This window comes from Stenella coeruleoalba (assembly GCF_951394435.1).
Source record: "Stenella coeruleoalba genome assembly, chromosome: 1".
NCBI lineage: Eukaryota > Metazoa > Chordata > Mammalia > Artiodactyla > Delphinidae > Stenella > Stenella coeruleoalba.
The window spans coordinates 242,553-260,758 of NC_137169.1; the positions used below are offsets into that span (position 1 = coordinate 242,553).

General features: G+C 65.3%; 2 protein-coding genes across 2 annotated transcripts in view; both read left to right on the forward strand.

Moving 5' to 3' along the window:
- AGRN (agrin) overlaps nt 1-3,295 on the forward strand; it is a 32,536-nt gene extending 29,241 nt beyond the window's left edge. Inside the window, exons 34-36 of the mRNA XM_079938645.1 lie at nt 711-935; nt 1,419-1,522; nt 1,875-3,295. Coding sequence (XP_079794771.1) covers nt 711-935; nt 1,419-1,522; nt 1,875-2,032 — 487 coding nt within the window. The 3' untranslated portion in view covers nt 2,033-3,295. The remainder of the gene's footprint in view (nt 1-710; nt 936-1,418; nt 1,523-1,874) is intronic.
- Nucleotides 3,296-4,956: 1,661 nt separating this feature from the next.
- Nucleotides 4,957-17,615, forward strand: LOC307194975 (tyrosine-protein phosphatase non-receptor type 11-like). Its single transcript, XM_079938520.1, has 15 exons — nt 4,957-5,005; nt 10,866-10,988; nt 11,986-12,183; nt 12,865-13,051; nt 13,128-13,247; nt 13,445-13,558; nt 13,726-13,822; nt 14,065-14,144; nt 14,495-14,650; nt 14,862-14,993; nt 15,698-15,852; nt 15,958-16,025; nt 16,214-16,362; nt 16,435-16,532; nt 16,682-17,615. The coding sequence occupies exons 1-15, from the start codon at nt 4,992-4,994 to the stop codon at nt 16,734-16,736; spliced, it is 1,746 nt and encodes a 581-aa protein (XP_079794646.1). The 5' UTR covers nt 4,957-4,991; the 3' UTR covers nt 16,737-17,615.
- Nucleotides 17,616-18,206: the final 591 nt, after the last annotated feature.

The following is an 18,206-nucleotide window of genomic DNA, read 5'->3' on the forward strand; positions in this document are numbered from 1 at the left end:
CGAGTCCATGTGCTCCCATGTGTGCGCACACCCACGTGTACGGGGGGCCATCCGGGGGTCTCTCCCGACCAGGGGCCCTCGGTCTTCGTTCCGTGTCGCCCGTGCCCCAGCTGTTTCCTCTGCACCTGGCCTGGGCCGTGCCTACCAGCTCTGTGTCTGCCCATGTGTGTTGCATGTGTCATGGCCAGGGCTCTGTGGTGGGTGGAGCCGACACCCCAGGGTCCTGTGTGTCTTCCGTGGATGCTTGCTTCGCCTGCCTTCCACTGGTGGAGACGGGGTGTGGGGAGGGGCTGCTGCTGGGTCCCGCCCCACCCCACACTACAGCCTGTCTGTGCCCCTGCTCACCTGCCTCCCTCTCTTCCTGCATCTAAGCCCTGAAACTCCGGATTCCAGGGCCCTTCCCAGGTGAGCAGCGGCCCCTGGCCCCTGCCGTCTGCCTGTTGCCTTCCCGTCTCTCTGAGCATCTCTCTGCCGAGCTGTTCCTGTGTCTGTCCACCTCACTCCTCTGATTGCCCGTCTGGCCCCACCTCCCACCATCCATCTCTCGGCCCATCTGTCCCACTGGTGGTGTCCACCAGCTGCCCATCCAGCTGCCCCGGTGGCACCACTAGCCCTCATGGCCTCTGTAGTCATGCCCCTCACCTTCCTACCACCCCTACCCCGTCCCCACCACCCTCCCAAGAGGTCCTGACCAGCCCTCTGCCCACCAGCGAGAAGGCGCTACAGAGCAACTACTTTGAGCTGAGCCTGCGCACCGAGGCCACGCAGGGGTTGGTGCTGTGGAGCGGCAAAGCCACGGAGCGGGCCGACTACATCGCACTGGCCATCGTGGACGGGCGCCTGCAACTGGCTTACGACCTGGGCTCCCAGCCCGTGGTGCTGCGCTCCACCGTACCAGTCAGCACCAACCGCTGGTTGCGGGTCAGGGCACACAGGTCAGCAGGGAGCCTGGGGCCACCGAGAATAGCAGCGGGCGCTGCCTGGACTTGCCCGGCCAGGGCATGCCTGGCCACTCGTGGCTAGGGTAGGAGTTTGTTAGGGGGAGGAGGGCGAGGAGGGCTGGTGGCCCGACCTGAGGTCACTGCCAGCGCGGGAGGAGGGATGAGAGGGTACAGGAGAAGCAGTGATGGCCAGGGAACCCCTGATCTGAAAGGGGTTTCCCCGCTCTACCCAGACGCCGGCTGGGGACATGTCCCTCTGGTCTGAGCCTTGGCCGTCCCCTCCAGCAAAGCTTGACCCACAGGAGGTCCCCCTGCCCTTGGCCATCTCGTGCTCTCCTGGGGTCAGTGCCACTCCATCCTGGCCCCCAGGGGTGACACTTGGTGACGGTCCCCAGGGTGTGGTGTTGGGGCGAAAGGGATGGAGGGACCAGGACCTGGAGCCACCTGATGGCCTCACCCCACCCACCACGCCCCCAGGGAACAGAGGGAAGGCTCCCTTCAGGTGGGCAATGAGGCCCCTGTGACTGGTTCCTCCCCACTGGGTGCCACGCAGCTGGACACAGATGGAGCCCTGTGGTTGGGTGAGTGATTGGTGGGGGGGAAGCCAGGGGAGGGACAGCGAAGGGTCTCTGAGGGACAGGTCCCATCCCCTGGAGCTGACAACGAAGAGTGGCACCCGTGTCAGTGCTATCCAGGACAGCAGATGGGCTGGCTGGGGTGGGGCCCTCTCCCCTCCTGTCTTAGCCCCTGCTGTGCCCTGGGTGGTGTGGGGCCAGGAGGCTGGAGCTCGTCTGCTGGTCCCCTGGTCACCCCCGGGCACTGGCGGGCTGCAGGTAACTCACCTGGTCATTCAGATGCAGTGGGGCCCTCTGCCCGCCAGTGTCCGGCCTGCCTGTCACTGAGCCCGGTGACCTTTCCTCTGTCTTCCTGCAGGTGGCCTAGAGAAGCTGCCTGTGGGCCAGGCCCTGCCCAAGGCCTACGGCACGGGCTTCGTGGGCTGCCTGCGGGACGTGGTGGTGGGTCGGCGCCCGCTGAACCTGCTGGAGGATGCCGTCACCAAGCCGGACCTTCGGCCCTGTCCTGCCCCGTGAGCCACAATGCAGCCACGACCCACCCTGCTGTAATTATTTTCTATTTTTGTAAACTTGTTGCTTTTTTGATATGATTTTCTTGCCTATGTGTCAGCCGGAGGGACTGCTGGCCCGGCCTCCCTCCCGTCCAGGCAGGCGCGCTGCAGAGACAGACTTGGTGCCAAGGGACTCCAAGGGGTTGGGGGAGGAATGCTGCACATGGAGGGCTTGGCGCACTCAGCAGCCTTGGGACGTGCCCCTCTGCCTTGGGACACCGTGTCCTGGCCTCTCAGGCTGTGCCTTCCCCAAGTATCCACTCGTGCTGGCCCCTGTGTTCCCCAGCCTGTCGGAGGCCCCGCGTACATACATTGCCCATGTTCCATCTGGCGAGGCCTGTGTCCCCAGAGCAGGTAGGCACTGTAGGGTTTAGGGTGCCCTTCCTCTGTGCAAGCCCCACGGGGCCTCTCTGGGTTCCCATCTGAGCCGCCCCTCCTCCCTGCCTATGCTGGGCGGGACCAGCCTCACCAGGGCCCGCCGAGCCCAGGCCTCCTGTGCCAGTCCTGTGAAACAATGTCACTGTTGACGCCATGCTGTGCCCCTCCCTCCAGCTGAGTCCACCTGTCCCAGGGCACTGGAGAGCAGAGGCCGGGCGCAGGCCTGTTCAGGGCACCCTGGCCCGCAGCTGGCCCTGCCCATCCACCCAGCCACCCTGGACATGGCTGTGTCCCCCCTCCTCCCCCCAAGGCCCCACGAGGAGCCCTGAGAGGGCGTGGGGCCACTTGTGATGTGGTGGACATCACTGCCTGCCTGCCGGGGGGGGCCAGCATCCCCTCCTGAGGATGCACGTCCAGGCCTGGCCACCAACCGCAGAGTCTTTATGTACTGATTTTATTTGACAGCTGGGGTGGCAGGGCTGTTGTCTTTCCTGTCCTGGCCCGAGGGCAGCTGAGGACGCCGCACAGCAAAGCTGTCCAGTTGTGGTGTGAGGAGGGGTTGTCCTTATCCAGGAGTGACCGGGGGCGGGCTGGGCATCTAGGCAACACCAAGGGGCAGGTGCGGGGTGGCAGAGACGGCTGCAAAGCCAGAGACGCCTTAAACTGCAATGTTAGGTCTCATCTGGTCCCGTCCCCCCAGCCGCCCTCACCTGTCCTGGCGGGGGTGGCAGCCCCTCCCCCAGCCCCTCCCCCAGCCCAGCCAGGCTGTCAGGCTCAGAGGCTGCAGGAGCCTCAGAAGTCCTGTTACTAACTCCAATTTGTGTTTGTGTCAATCACCGTGAAATAAAGTCTGAACACTTGCAAGAGGTGCTTGCGTCTGTCCACACCAACACCACAGCGCTCAACCCCGCCTGGCCCTGCGCTCGCCCACCCGGCCAGTTCCTGTCCCGGGAGCTCCTCGCTGAGCTTCATGGTGGCATGCAGGCTTCAGGCTCTCTTAGGTGGCTCTGGATGGAGGAGGGGGTCCTGTGCTGGGGTGGGGGCTGCTTTTGGCGAGGAGACCCTGAGCGGCGAGTGCGCACACTGTTGTGCAAGGGGCTGGCCGGGTGGGCCCGTGAGGCCTGCACCCCAGGTCGCCTCCTTAGGGATGGCGGGCCTTGTGGGCAGGCTGCAGCCCCCGCCACGTGTGCATGTGTGTATGCGTCTGCACATGTATCAGCCTACGTCCGGGTGTCTGTGAGCACAGGATGGGAAGAGGGGCTGCGAGGAGAGCGGGCTGGCGGTACTAAGGGCAAGGAGGGCCTCTGGGGGAGCCAGGATGGGGTGGAGGTGAGGCCTGAGGGAAGGGGACCCTGGTGGGCCGGTGTGGGCTGGACACAGGGAGGGGGAGGCACTGACTGAGGAGCAGGGGCACCTGGGCAGGCCCCCTGCTGCGTCTGGAGTGGCTGGGTTGAGGGGCTGAGGCCGCCTGAGTGGAGTCCAGGAGGCCGTGGGCTACCAAGCAGAGGGGAAGCTGGGCTGAGGCCGGGCACGTGAGGGAGGGTGGGCTCGGCTGAGTGAGGGGAGAAGAGACCCCCACGGTGGGGGGACCAGGAGAGGGTGCTCTGGGAGCTGATGCTTCCAGAAGGAGGGGCTCTCGGGGCAACCAGTGCTGAGGGTGCAGGACCCTCCAGGTTGCCAGGACGGTGAGGAAGGGGAAAAGCCAAGGAGGGCGAGGGGCACTCCAGCCTGCGCTCGGCACTGGTGGTGGTGATTTGGGATCAGGGCTTGCGAGCAGCAGAAGGTTCCAAGCTGGTGCTGTACCACTCCTGGAAAGGTGGGCGGGGGCGGGGGGGGCGCGGCGTGGCGCTGGGCAGGCCCTGACGGTCCTAACGGGATCCCCAGGTTAGGAGCCCAGGCGATTGGCCAGCGGGCCCTAGGGAAAGCCGGCCTGGTGGGGGCACTTGTAGCAGGAGCAAAGGCCCTGAGGTCAAGTGGGTGTCAGCATCACTTAGGAAGTGTGGCGACTAGGCGGGTGGCAGAGGTGGGGAGAAGGGGAGCCGGCAGCCCAAGCTGGGACGGCTAAGAGGGAAGAGCTGGTTATCACGTGGGCTCCCACCTCCGCCCCTCTGTGGTCCCCCTCCGGGACGCGGGGCCGGTGGGACCTGTTCCACCCGCTTCTCTAGCTCCGAGCCCCTCCACCCAGGGTGCGGGGAGTGCAGCCCCTCCTCCCCCAGGACGGAGGCGGAGCTCGAAAGGTTCTTGGAAGGAAAGCACCCAGACGAACAGGACACATAATTAATCACTTAACACGCCTCTCGGACCAGGGCCGCCTGGCGCCTTCGCCCTCCGAGCCCGTGATGTGGCGTGAGCCCCTCGTCCTGAAGCCCGGCGCCCTGGGGAACTGGTGCAACCTCCCAGTACCGTAGCGAGACCTGAGGGCGCGGCTCCTTTTAAGGGAGCTCGGGAGGGGCGGGACCTCTAAGGTGGGCGGAGCTCCGGTGGGCGGATCCTCGAGGTAGGCGGGGCCTCCTCCGTGCGGCCGGAGCACCCTGAGCCCAGCAGACATGACCTCGCGCAGGTGAGCCCGGCCTCCCGGTGGCCAGAAGCCGGGACCCCACCACGTGCGGTTCCGGCCGATGGGCGGGGACAGGGGGTGCGGGCGAGATGCTCCCCGGGACGTCTCCTGCTCCCGACCGGTGGCGCTCAGGCCCGACCTTCTGACACCTGCCCCCTTCCACGCGTCCCGGGCCATCGAGGCCCAGCCTCACCCCTGCGGGTGGATAGGACTCTTTCCGATCGGGGGCTGGGTCTGGGTGGGGGTTCAGAGGTACCCTGACTCTAGGGAATGGATGGTGCTCTTGGGTGGCAGTGGCTGGAGCCTAGAGTGGGCAGCACGTGTCAGGTCAGTAACAGACCCTCTCTCACTCCCCTGGACTCCTTGCTTTGTTCCAGGCTCCCTTTGGGCCACCAGAGATGTGTTACACCTGGTGGGGCCCCCCGTTTCCCCAGTCCTGTAACTGGGGCCATCCTGGAGGCTCTGGTCTCCCCCTCTAGTTGTGGCCCCTTGACCTGCAAGGATCAGCCCTCCCTTGACAGGCTCATCCCCTACCCCGACCCGACCCTCCTAAGGACCAAGTTTAGGGGTGAGCTCCCTGGCAGGGGTGTGTGTGAGAGCCGGGACGGGGCTCAAGTCAAGCCAGCTTCTGGCCTCCATGAAGAGGGAAGACGGGACTTGCCTTTCCTGCCCTTTCCACCAGACTGCCCCCCCCCCCGGGTGTGCACACACTCCTGTGAGCTCAGACCCCAGCTGGATGTGGACATCTGTGGCGAGCCACAGTTGTGAGACGCCTGTCGCCACTTCCTGGCACATCCGGAACAGCCCCTCTGGGGTTTGGTGAGGCTGGAGGTCACAGGGAGGGTCGCCCTAAGACCCCGAGTGACTCCCTAGATCAGTGAGGGGGCCGGACAAGATCTGATCTGCGGGGCCAGGGCAGTGCGTCAGCGGTGAGGGCTCCAGAATCCTTACAAGGGGTGTGGTGAGCCTGGCACGGTGGCCTCCGGCAGGGTCGAGGGCCCTCTTAGGCTCGGGATAGTGCAAGTGGGTTGGGTCTCCAGGAACCTGTCAGCCCCAGAGCCCTGCGATTCCCAGGTTTAACATCCAGTTGGAGCTCAGGCAGGAGGATGTTTTGGGCTCTGCCTGGAACCAACCCTCGGGCTCCACTGGCCTCACTCCTTCTTGTCCCCCAGGCAAGTTCTGGTGCTCAGAAAAGGTCATGTCCGCGTCATGTGCATGTAACCCTGGGCCAGCCTGGGAAAGCCCCGGTGCGGCTCTGCCTGCCCTCGCCAACCCTCCCTGCCCCGCCCTGTGATGGCCTTCTGGACGGTCCCTCCTCTGGCCCCCGGGTCCCTGCCCACGCCCCTATCGGGCCTGGGCAGGCCCAACCAAGTCCCAAGTGAAGCCCATCCCCCTACACCTGCCCCCACCCTGTGGCGCCTCCCCTTCGCCCTGTGGTTTGTGGGTCAACGGGCACCGTCATCGGCACCACTCGCCCCAGGACTCCGGTGCTGTGGGCAGGGCTGGGCGCAAGTCCTGCCTACTGCTGCTGCTTGATGTGTTGATATTGGTGCTCGGGAAGGAGCCGGGTCCTATAGGGAGCTGCTGAACACCCTCGAGCTCCCCTCTGTTCCAGATTGGAGAGGAAAGCGTGTCTCTGGTTAGTTCGGTTCTGCATAGACAGGACAGGCCTTGGTTGAGGTTCCTCTGGGACCAGGAGGGGCTGGGGGCAAGGAGATGGAGAAGAACACTGACTGTGCTCTGGGGTCCCCAGCCCTGGAGTCCCAGCCTGGGACCCTCCCCACTTGTCTGTGTATCTCCCACCATCATGACAATGTCTTCCCTGCAGGTGTGTCCAGCCCCTGTACCGTGTGTGTAAGCGTGTCGACAGGCCATTCGTGGGTCTCCCAGGGTCCCAGGGTTGGAGCTGTACCATCCACAGCTGGGACACCAAGGCCACACAGCAAGCTGGACCAGACAGTGGCCAGTGGGTTCAGGCTGGGCTGTTCTCGGACTCCGGGGCACTGACTGGGCTCAGCTTGGCCTTGGCAGGCCCAGGCTGTTAGACCCATGGGGAGCCCAGCGTGCCCTGCCCACCTCACCTGCCCCTCTCCCAGGCCTGCCTGACCATGTGACCAGGGCAGAGCTGAGTCACCGACCTGCCACCGAGCAGGGAGCCCTTTGGCACAGAAGTGACACTGGTGTGGAGACTGGAGACGGGACTGCAGCCTCCCCACCTCGTCCCGCCCCTCAGCCTGGGGCCGCCGGCTGCGCCAGCCTGCGGACACCTGGCTCCACCGCTAGGCCTGGTCGGGGGAGTGAGGCCTACCTTGGCCTGGGGTTGCAGCTGCTGTGGTGTGAGCTGCTGTGGCCTCTCAGGATACCCCACCCCTGGAGATTTCCACCCAATAGACCCGGGGCAGCTTTCGGGGAGGAGAGAGGGACGGAGAGTATGAGCGAGAGTCCCAGAAAGGACAAACAATATGCCCTTCACCTTGCTCTGTGGCTTTGATGCTGGGCCTCCACCCTCTGCCCCTGGTCCCACACTCTGGGCATCGCCCATCTTGGACTGGCGTCTGAGGCTGCTGGGACTGGGGGAGGCGGCATCTGGGCACAGGATGTGGTTCAGCAGAGTGGGTGGCCCCAGGGTGGGGGGGTCGGAGGCCTTCCTTTGGGTTCCAGTGTCCCCCACACACACACTGCCGCGTCTCTGACGGCACGAGGCCTTCGCCCTTTTCCTGGTGGCCTCGCCTGCTGTCCTGTGATTGGCCCCGGAGGTCATCATGTGGCAGCTCCTCCCCCTGGAAGCCTTCCCTGGCAGCTTCATCTGCTAAACCACTCGACCAAATAGCCCCCAGGTCCCACTCCTCTAGAGCCAGCGCGGGAGGGAGCTTGAGACCCCAGGCCCAGAAAGTGCCCCGGAAGCGCCTGGCTGGTGGTAGCCCTCCTTCCCCCCGGGGTGAGCTGGATAGGCGCTCTGGGTGGCCCTGTGCAGGTCACCTGAGCTTCTGGGCCTCTCTGAACCAGTACATGGACCCTGGGGAGCCATGGAGGTCAGAACGGAGCCTGTCCTCCCCCGGGGCTCATGTCTGGTGATGAAGACACGGGAGACAGGTAAACGCAGAAGCCTGTACGTGCCCGTCTGCTGTTGCAGGTGCCACACGTGGAAGGTGGGCCAGTGATGCAGCTGCAGCGTTGATGGCAGGGGCCGCGGGATGGTCAGGGAGGGAGCGTGAGCCGTGCCCCGTAGGGCCGGCTGGAGGCGGCCAGATGCGGAGTGACGTCAGTGAACAGAGAGATGGCCAACAGGGGGAGGGGCTTTCTAGTGGGGGGTCCTTGAGGTGTGTGTGAGCATCCTGAGAGCCACGCAGGACCACTGGCAAGGTTTAAACGGCTCTGATGTGCATTTTCTGAGAACCCCTCTGTCTGCCATGGCTCTGCTGAGGGTGAAGCATGAGGCCTGGAGACCTGGAGTCGATACTGCCGTCCAGGCAAGAGCCGGTGGGCACTGGTCCCAGGGTGGTGGGAGAAGTGGTTGGTTCTGGGGTGTTTGGAAGTCAGGATAAGAGGGCACAGCGTTGGGAGAGTGCTGGGGAGTTGAGGGCAGGGACCTGAGTGATGGGCGGGCGGTGACCCCCTTCACTGAGCGAGGACTGCATAGAACGGGGCCCTCTCAGGAGTTTCGAATTTTGCAAACGTTAAGATAGAGATGCTGTTACCTTTCAGACAGAGATACTGGAAAGAGTTGTGTCTATGAGCTTGAAGCTCAGAGCCCAGGTGGGGCTGGAGATGTAGACAGTGCGTGGACATGGAGACACGTGTAGGGCACAGGTGGTGGGGCTCCAGCACCGCGGGGTCAGAAGAAGGGAGAGGACCCAGGCCGGCTGAGGTGGGAAACCAGGGGAGTGTAGAGAACTCCCGTGTGGAGTACGTGCTTCTGGAAGGAGGCCTGACCACTGGCCCTGGGAGGCTGGGGGAGACCCTGAGAGCCCAGGGAAACAGGTCTGTGGTGACTCAGGCGAAGATGGGCAGTGTGGACCAGCACAGGCCACAACTTTCTGTGATGGTGGAAATATTTCTTTCCCACCCGCAGTCGACAGCCTCCAGTGGCCACACGTGGCTTTCAGCAGTGAAACGTGGCCACTGTGACCCAGGAACTGGGATTATGATTCTGCTGAATTTTAATCCATTCACCTGCACACCCCACACCTGCCATGGGCTGTGCGTCAGACAGCGCGATGTAGACTGAGCACAGTGACTCCTTGGAGGGTTCAGGAAGGAGCTGACGGCAGGGACGAAGGGGCCAAGGAGAGGCAAGGGAGCGGCAGGAGGACCGGAGGAGGCGTGCAGGCCGGCTTTACGCAAGAGATGTGATCTGATTCCCATTCCAGAAAGATCTCAGTGGGTCAACTGTGGGGCGGGGCAGGGTCTGCCCAGGGCACAGCAGCCCCACCCCATTTGTGCCCGGGTTATGACTGCGAACAACTGGGCGGGGCCTGGGGGGGTCGCAAGGCAGCAGAACTGGAGTTGGGGGCCCTGGTTTCCCACTGGATGCAGGATGGGGCAGGACTACCCCCAACACCGTGTGTCACCTGCACGGTGAACCAGGGACACACCTCTGAACCAGAGATCCCAAGCCCTTCCTGCAGTGACCTTTGGGAGACACAGTGTTGCCAATGGAAGGCCAGATACTGTGTCACAGTGTCCCTCTGGGGGATCGTGCAGGGACCCTGCTCTGAGACGCTCTGGGGCCACCGCACGAGCATGATTTAATCCCAGCCCCAGAAATTCCTGCCCTAATGGGGGAGACACACGGAGACAGAAGCCACCGGGGTAAAGTTAACAGCAGTCATGATCTCAGCCGTGGGCTCATGTGCAGTCCTGATGAGGTCCCCCTGCCCTGTCCCCCCATCTCGTGCGGGAGGCTGTGAAGGTCAGTCCCAGAGCGGCGGCAGTGGCGGGGGTGGGGTTGAGTCCCTCTCAGCCTGGACCCCCAGCAGAACAGATGGTGACTCTCTGGGCTCGCCCAGCACCCACCACCCATTCATAGGTCGCTCACTTCTGAATTCAAGGATGTTTGTTAATGCCCAGGCTCTGTTTTCAACCCTGCCGTACACACTACCCTTGTGGGGCTTAAAATCAAGGAGATAGACTACAAGCCAGTAAATATGTAGCACATGTCAAGAAGGTGCCAATACTGGGAAGAAAAATAAGGCAGGATAGGTGGCGCAGAGTGAGGGGAGAGGGTCCCCTGTCACTCGATGTGGGCCGGGAGCGGAGAACAGCTGGCGCAGAGGCCCTGAGGCGCACGGCCTGGTGGGGTGAGGGGCCGGGACTGGCAGGCGGCAACGGGGTGGGGGGCGCTCTCGGGGGTGACGGGCCTGTGGGCTGTGCTCTCGTTCCGGGGGTGCTGACCCAGTGACTGGCGTGCCATGCTGGGGTCCCTCGGGAGAGGGTGGTGGCCAGGACCGGGAGGGGCGGTGAAGGTGGGGGGGGTGGGCCACCAGGGTCTGCTGCTGGGCTGTAAGGGGAGGAAGGGAGCCCTGGGTGGCCGTGGGGGGTCCCGAGTGCCTTCGGCTGAGCTGGGGCGCCCGGTGGGCGGTGGGAGAGACGGCCGAGGGCTTGAGCTGAGGTTCCTGCTGGTGTCCTTGTGGGGGCTCTGGAGGGGGTCTGCCCTCCCCACCTGCCACTGTGGTTCAGTGTCTGCCCACCTGTGTCCCCGGTCCCCCCCAACGCCCCCTCCTTCCCCACGGACCCCAGACCCTGTGGTCACGGCTCAAGGACGGTGGTGAGCGCAGGGCAGCCCCAGCAGGCATTGTGGGTGTGGTCAGGACTGCCCAGTGTTCCTGGCTCTCTCGTCACCAACTTGCTGTCCTCGTTCCAGGTGGTTTCATCCCAACACCGGCGGGGCTGAGGCGGAGCGGCTGCTCCTGTCCAAGGGCCGGCACGGGAGCTTCCTGGCAAGACCCAGCAAGAGCCGCCCGGGGGGTTTCACGCTATCCGTCAGGTGGGTGGGTGGTGCTGCCGGGTGTGGACAGGCCCCGAGGTCCCGCAAGACTTCAAGGGGTCGGAACACCCTCAGCTGGGGGCACAGCTGGGGATCAGGCTCCCCAGTCCTTCCAGAGGGGGTGGGCAGTGAGGACCCTTGCTGGGGGCGAGATCTTGGGGGGGAGTCTGGCAATCCTGGCCAGGTGGCCTCTGGGCAGGAGGGGGCCACTTAGAGAGGCCTTCAGGGAGGGCTCCGTGAGGTGGGCTTCGGCAGGGCCTCCCTCCCACCCTCTGAGGGGCCTCAATGGCTGGGATCGTGCCCCCATCTCCTGGGGATGCCGCACACTGGGGGTCTCGCCGGAGACCTGAAAGGGCCAATGTGTGGGGAGCATGGGCAGGAGGAGTCACGACCAGCAGAGTGGACAGCCGGATCCGTGTCCATCCACCCTGGGTGAGGCGGGTCAGTCTGGCGTCTGGGGAGGGGTCTGCCCAAAGGGCTCCAGATCCTTCCGGGTTTTCTACTAAACCTGGGCAGCAGGCGGGATGAGGTTAGCCCTCAGGATGGACCTCCCTCACCTTGGAGACACAGACATTCTCTCCTGGGGCCTCCCAGGCCACACTGGGACACCTGGGGAAGCAGTCTCGGGGCCCCAGTCCCCCATCCTCTGGAGCCCCTGGGCAGGTGGTCTGGAATGAGGCAGAGTCTGTCCGGAGAGGCTGCCCCAGCCTCGGCCTCCAGGCCAAGGGAGAGTCAGGCCTGTGGTCGACAAGCCCGATCTTGGCTGCCCCATGGGCAGTGGGGGTGGGGTGCCCGCCACCCAGGGTGGGGCCCGGACACTGGCTGGACACGGGGAGCTGCAGAGGGGAGGGGCCTGGCCTTGGCCGTGCTGTTCGTGGCAGGGGGACAGCAGAGGCCGAGATCTCAGGGCAGGAAAACCCCAGGCACTGTTCGGGAAGCTGAGGGTGGTGATGGGAGCAGCAACCCCCAACGGCGGCTGGCGCACCGGCCCTTCCAGGCGCCACGACGAGGTGACCCACATCAAGATCCAGAACACAGGCGACTACTATGACCTGTACGGAGGGGAGAAGTTCGCGACGCTGGCCGAGCTGGTGCAGCACTACACAGGCCAGCGCGGGGCGCTGCTCCGAGAGCGTGGCGGGGCCCCCGTGGAGCTCTGGCACCCGCTGAGCTGCCAGGACCCCACGTCGGAACGGTAAGCAGCTGGGTCTGCATCTAGCCAGGCTTCTGTGTCTGCTCAGGTGTGCGTGCGAGTGACCGAGGGGGCAGGGGCCGCTGGGCATGGCCTCTGGGTGTCCTCTGCCCCCAGGACTCAGGGTCAGGCTTGGGCACAACTGTGGCAAAACTGAGGGAGCGTACTGCACCCCCTCCCCCGGGGTTCTGGCCTCGTTTCTTCCAGGTCCCAGGCACCAGCCACAGGGGTGAGTGCGGGGTGGGAGGGCTGCAGCCAGCCTGCCCCCTGCCTTCCTGGCTGGTGACTTGGGGAGAGCAGGTTCCCCCAGCCTCGGTTTCCCCATGTGCACTGCGGAGGTCTGAGCCAGCTGCATCTGCCGTGGAAGCAGGGTGCGGCTGGCCTGGGGAGACCATCCTGCTCCTCCTTGCTGAGGACGAGGCTGCCACCTGGTGGTCACCCTGGGGCACTGCAGGGCCCGCCTGTCCTGCCTCCTGCTGCTTTCTGGGTCGGAGGAGGGTCGGAGAGGTGGGCAGGGCTGACGGAGGCTGGCCTGGGTGCGGGTGCTGCCTGGGCCCCCGAGGTCTGGGTGGGTCTGTGCCTCTCTCGGTATCTGTGTCTCAGAGCCTTAGGCTACATGTGGGTCTGTGTCCCTCACCTGGACAGGCTGGGGCCCCTGGTCTCACCTGTGCCGTTCTGGGCCAGGTGGTACCACGGGCACCTGTCTGGCAAGGAGGCCGAGAAGCTGCTGATGCAGAAGGGGCGTCCGGGCAGCTTCCTGGTTCGGGAGAGTCAGAGCAAACCTGGGGACTTCGTGCTGTCAGTGCTCACACAGCAGCTGGACAGGGCGGACCGCCAGGCACGCGTCACCCATGTCATGATACACTTCCAGGTAGGAGGCAGTGGCCGGGGTTGGGGGGTGACCCAGGGGAGGGGGCACCACCGGCCGCTCACTGCCGTCCCCACAGCCAGATGGGAAGTACGATGTGGGAGGCGGCGAGAGGTTTGACACCCTGGGAGATCTGGTGGAATGCTACAGGAAGAACCCTCTGGTGGAGAGGTCCGGGACTGTAGTGCGCCTCCAGCAGGTATGCCCCTGGGCACCTGAACCTTGGGCTCTGAGTGGACTTCTCCACCTGGGGGGGCAAGGGATTCTGGCACAGCCCCACCCGGGAAAAAGGACACCAGGCTGGCGCCGGGTGGCCGAGGGCAAGGGTGTGGGCGCCGGGGCACTGTGGGGTCCGCTGGACCCTGCTAAGCTTGGACGCGGGCCTCTCCCTGCCAGCCCCTCAAGACCACGAGAATCAGCGCCACAAGCATTGAGAGCCGTGTGCGGGAGCTCAACGAGGCCATGGATGCCAGCGAGAAGGCCAAGCAGGGCTTCTGGGAGGAGTTCGAGGTGCCGGACTGCTGCCCGCTCCGCCCCGCCCCCCCCCCCCGCCCCAACTCCCATCCTCTGGGGCTGTGGCAAGGGCCAGCAGAGGGGTGTGGGTCAGGGGGTGTGGGTGGGTGTTGAGGGCTCCCGGGAAGGGTTGGGGCCACGGGCTAAAGCCCCACTTCCCCCAGATGCTGCAGCAGCAGGAATGCCGGCTCCTGTATCCCCGGAAAGAGGGCCAGCGGCTGGAGAACAAGCCCAAGAACCGATACAAGAACATCCTCCCCTGTGAGGCCGGGGCCTGGGGCCACATGGGGGGCCAGGGCTCCATTCACCACATTCAGGGGCCCATCTGGCAGAGGGGTCCTGGAGGGTGAAGGCAGGGGTCATTCCCCACCAGTGGTGTGATGCCCCCTCTTGCCCCTTCGTCCTTTGTCTCTGCTCACCACGGGTCAGCGGGCCAGGAAGCAGGTGGGGTCCACGAGCATCCCCTCTGCCCTGGAGACCTAAGCGGCATCTTCCCTTCCCAGTTGATACCACCCGTGTCATCCTGCGTGATGTGGAGGACAGCGCGCCTGGAGCCGACTACATCAACGCCAACTACATCAGGGTGAGTGTGCATGAGGTGTGGGTGGCCAGCTGCACGCGTGGCCCCGCGTGGATCAAACACCAGTCACCCCATCCCCCATAATAATGAGCCTGGAGCTCTGAAGTGATCTGTGGACCTTGGCAAGACAATAGATATTCAGGGGGATATTCAGGGTGCGGCAGTCCACAAGGGGTCCTCAGAGGGGTCCTCAGAGCCTGCTGGACAAAATATTGGTCCTAAGACCCTCCCACCCTCGGCGGACTGCGTGTGAGCCACTGGGCTACTTTGCATATCATTTGCATCAACTTGCATTGGTCCTCTGGCACTTTAATTCCTGGAAACAGCAGGCAGTTGACCCCACCTCCTTTCAGAGTGACCCAGAGGAGAAGCCAGGCCACGGACCAGGCAAGGTGTACATCGCCACCCAGGGCTGTCTGCCAACTACGGCAGCTGCCTTCTGGGCCATGGTGCACCAGGAGAACACGCGTGTCATCGTCATGACCACCAGAGAGGTGGAGCGAGGCCGGGTAGGGGCTCAGGCTCGTGTCCCTCCCCTCTGCCTGCCGCATGCCCCACTGGACCGGTGCTGGTGCTGGCCCAGCCTTGCTTCTTCAGTCTTAGGGATGCTGGGGGAGCAGGGAGGGCACTGAAGAGACCCCGTGTGTGTCCCACGGGGCAGAGGGGCAAGGGTGCTGGTGGTCTTCCAGTATGGCTGATGCCATGCCCCCACCCTCCCAGAACAAGTGTTTCCGATACTGGCCAGAGCTGCACGGCAGCCAAGCGTATGGCCGCCTGCGTGTGTGCAACGTTGCTGAGCACCAGGCCCAGGGCTATTGTGTGAGGGAGCTGCAGGTGTGGCGGGCAGACCAGGTGAGCCTGGAGGGCAACGAGACCTGTGGGGCCAGGGTCAGAGTGGTCGGGAAGTCCCCAGGTCTGCGCTGGGGTGAGGAGGCCCTGGGCTGGCCCTGGTGGCTTGCACGTCCCTCAATCCAGTGGGCACAGTCTTGGACTGGGCTCTGCTGGGCAGTGTTTCCAGTCGGGCACGTTCTCAGCCACAGTTGCCTGGCTCCAGGGCGGCCTCACACCCACATGCACCTCTCCCTCCAGCCCTCCCTGGGCCGTCTCAGCACCTTCGGCCTCCTTTGTACGCTGGTGGTGCCCATTCCTTTCCCAGGCACAGATCCCTCCTGGCCAGTTCCCTTTGTCTAAGCACCTGGGGGTCCTGCCAGCCTCTGCATTTGGCCTTTCCCAAATCGAATTCACTTCCCAGAAAGCTGCTCTCTCCCCCAGACCATCTTTCTTCCTTTCCCCAGGCACCTGAGCCTCCTGGGGCCATCTGGGGGGTCCCCCAAGCCCTGAATCCCATCTTTTCCTCCCACTCCCTCTTGCTCTGTCCGGGCCCCGCTGGTCACTCCTTCTGGCAAACCCCACCGCGCCACAGCCTGCCTCCTCCCGGTTCAGTCCCTGGGCCCCTCCCCACCGAGGGTCACAGCAGCGTCAGCCTCGACACTGCGCGGAGCGCCTGGGACCCGCCCAGACCCCCCGGCTGGCGCTCACCAGCCCGCCCTGCCCAGGAGGAGTCACCGCGCACAGTGGCGCACTGCCAGTACTTCGGCTGGCCGGACCACGGAGTCCCGGCCGAGCCCACCGGCGTCCTTGGCTTCCTGGACGAGGTGAACCGGGCCCAGAGCGGCATGCCGGGGGCCGGACCCATGGTAGTGCACTGCAGGTGCGACCAGGGACGGGGCGGGGCCAGCGGCACAGGTGCCACCGGGGAAGGGGCCACGGCTTTGTCCCGTCAACTGGCCACAGGCCTCCTGGTCCGTCCCCACAGCGCCGGCATCGGACGCACCGGCACAATCATTGTGATTGACATCCTGGTGGACGTCATTCGCAGGCAGGGTGAGCCACCTCAGGCAGGCCCCGCCCCGCAATCGAGCCCCGCCCCCTCCCATCTAGCCCCGCCCCGGTACCGGCCCCTCCCCTTCCATCTAGCCCCGCCCCCTGCAGTTGCCGGCCCCGCCTATTTCATCTGGCCCTCCCACCTCCTCCCTGCCTCACCGCCCCGCCCTGAGCTCGCTCGTCCCCAGGGCTGGACTGCGACATCGACGTCCCCAAGACGATCCAGCATGTGCGGCGGCAGCGCTCGGGGATGGTGCAGACCGAGGCGCAGTACAAGTTCGTGTACCTGGCGCTGCAGCGGTACATCCGGGGCGAGCAGCTACGCCTGCGCGAGCAGGTGGGGGCAGGGCCGGGCCGGGGCGGAACCTGCGGGGGCATCACCATGGTGACCAGCGGCCCCTCCCCTCAGCGCGAGTCGCCCGAGGAGCGCGACTCCCTGAAGGCGGGCGCCTCGCCCGCCGACCCCGGCTGTAGCCCCGGAACCGCGCCGTCCCGGGCGCCGGCGGCGTGAGTGGGGCGTCAGGGACCGGGGGTGGGGGTGGGGCGGAGTCCCGGCAGGGAGGCCTCGGGGGCGTGGCCCGGGCGTGGGGGCGGGGCCCGGGGCGAGGGGGCGGGATCGCAGGTGGCCCCCAGCCGAAGCCCGTCTCCGCCCGCAGCACCCCGGAGGCCTCCGGCCACGTGTACGAGAACCTGCTGCGCCTCTGGCCGTGAGGGCCCCGAGTGCGCGCGCCCCGATTGGGGCTGGAGCCGTGCGAGAAGGCGGGAGCCCAGCAAGGCCGGCCCTCGCGTTCCTCCAAAGGACTGTGTTTAGGATTGTGCAGACCGGCGCCCAGCCCAGAGCGTTGCGGGGTTGGGGGGCGGGGGTCCCGGGTCTGCCGCTCAGACCCTCCCTGACCAGGTCTGCACGTCCAGAAATGGTGAGGGAAGGTTAGGAGATCCGGTGTCCCTGCCCCTCCTGGAGGAGGGGAGGCAGGGCTGCAGGGCTGCGGTTTGTCTCAGTGTGGGAGGCCACCAGTGACCACCTGCACGGCGCAGTGACGATGTGTGACCTTTTGTGTGCCACACGTTTGAGTGTCAGCCTGTATGTGGAACACGAGTGACCAGCAAGTGAGTGCCAGTCCGTGGTCACCGGCGTTTGTGCCCCTCTCCCCTGCATCCTGCATGCTCCCCACCCCTTCCAAGCTGCTTCTCAGCCCTGCCCACAGCCGTGGTCTAGGATGTGGGCCAGGCAGTGGCTCCGTCCCTGCCGTGTCCAGGCCTAGGCCAGACCGTCACGTTGCTGTCACGAGTGGACACGTGTTTGTTGAATGAGAGAATATGTGGCGTGCTCGTGTGACCACGGAGACGAGGGCGAGGCTCCATGTGTGCCTGGCTGGTTTGTGATGGTGTGACGTCACTGGCCTGTGGTCCACGGCTGCACCCTCCCATCATGGATGTCCCTGTGGCTTTGTGGTCTCAGTAAAATGCCTTCTTCTCAGTTCTGCGTCTTTGTTGGGGCCTGGAGAAAGAGAGCATGTGGGTCCCCATGACTGGGCCCAGCTTCCCCAGGGTGTCCCTGAGCCAGAGGCCCAGCTGGTAAGAGCAGGAAATCCTGGGCTTTGGGGTGAGGGATGAGGAGGCTGGACCTGTGCGAGCCAGACCGGCCTGGCCTCTCTGCCATGCCAAGCTGGCAGTGCAGGATTCCTGGGGCTGAGGGCAGAACCGGGGGGGGGGAGGGGTGGGGGCTGGCAGGACTCCCACCCGCCCTCGCGACACTCGCTTCACCAGCCAGGCCTGGCCCGGCCCGGGAAGGTCTGCTGGAGGAGCCTGAGGTCTGTGGGTCTTCAGAACACGCTGGTTGTCACCAGCCCCTCTTCCGTGCACACTTGGACTTCGGTTCCCGGGGGCCACGGGGTCCTGCGGCCCTCCAGTCAGGGCTCCAGGCGGGACTGTGGGGCCGTGACTTCTGGGGGAGGCGGCCTGGTGTGACCGTGGTGGGGGCTGGGGGGGAGGGCCCTGGACCAGGCCAAGGCCCCACAGCAGTCCCGCCTGCCTCAGGTGCCCCAGGCCCTCTCCATCTCCCTGGGAGAGCCTCACGGCCCCCGGGGGCAGCCAAGTCCAGAATCGCCGCAGCCCATCCACAGCCCAGAGGGGACAGCAGTCGGACGCCCTAGAACCTGCGGCCATCCACCCTAGGTGCTG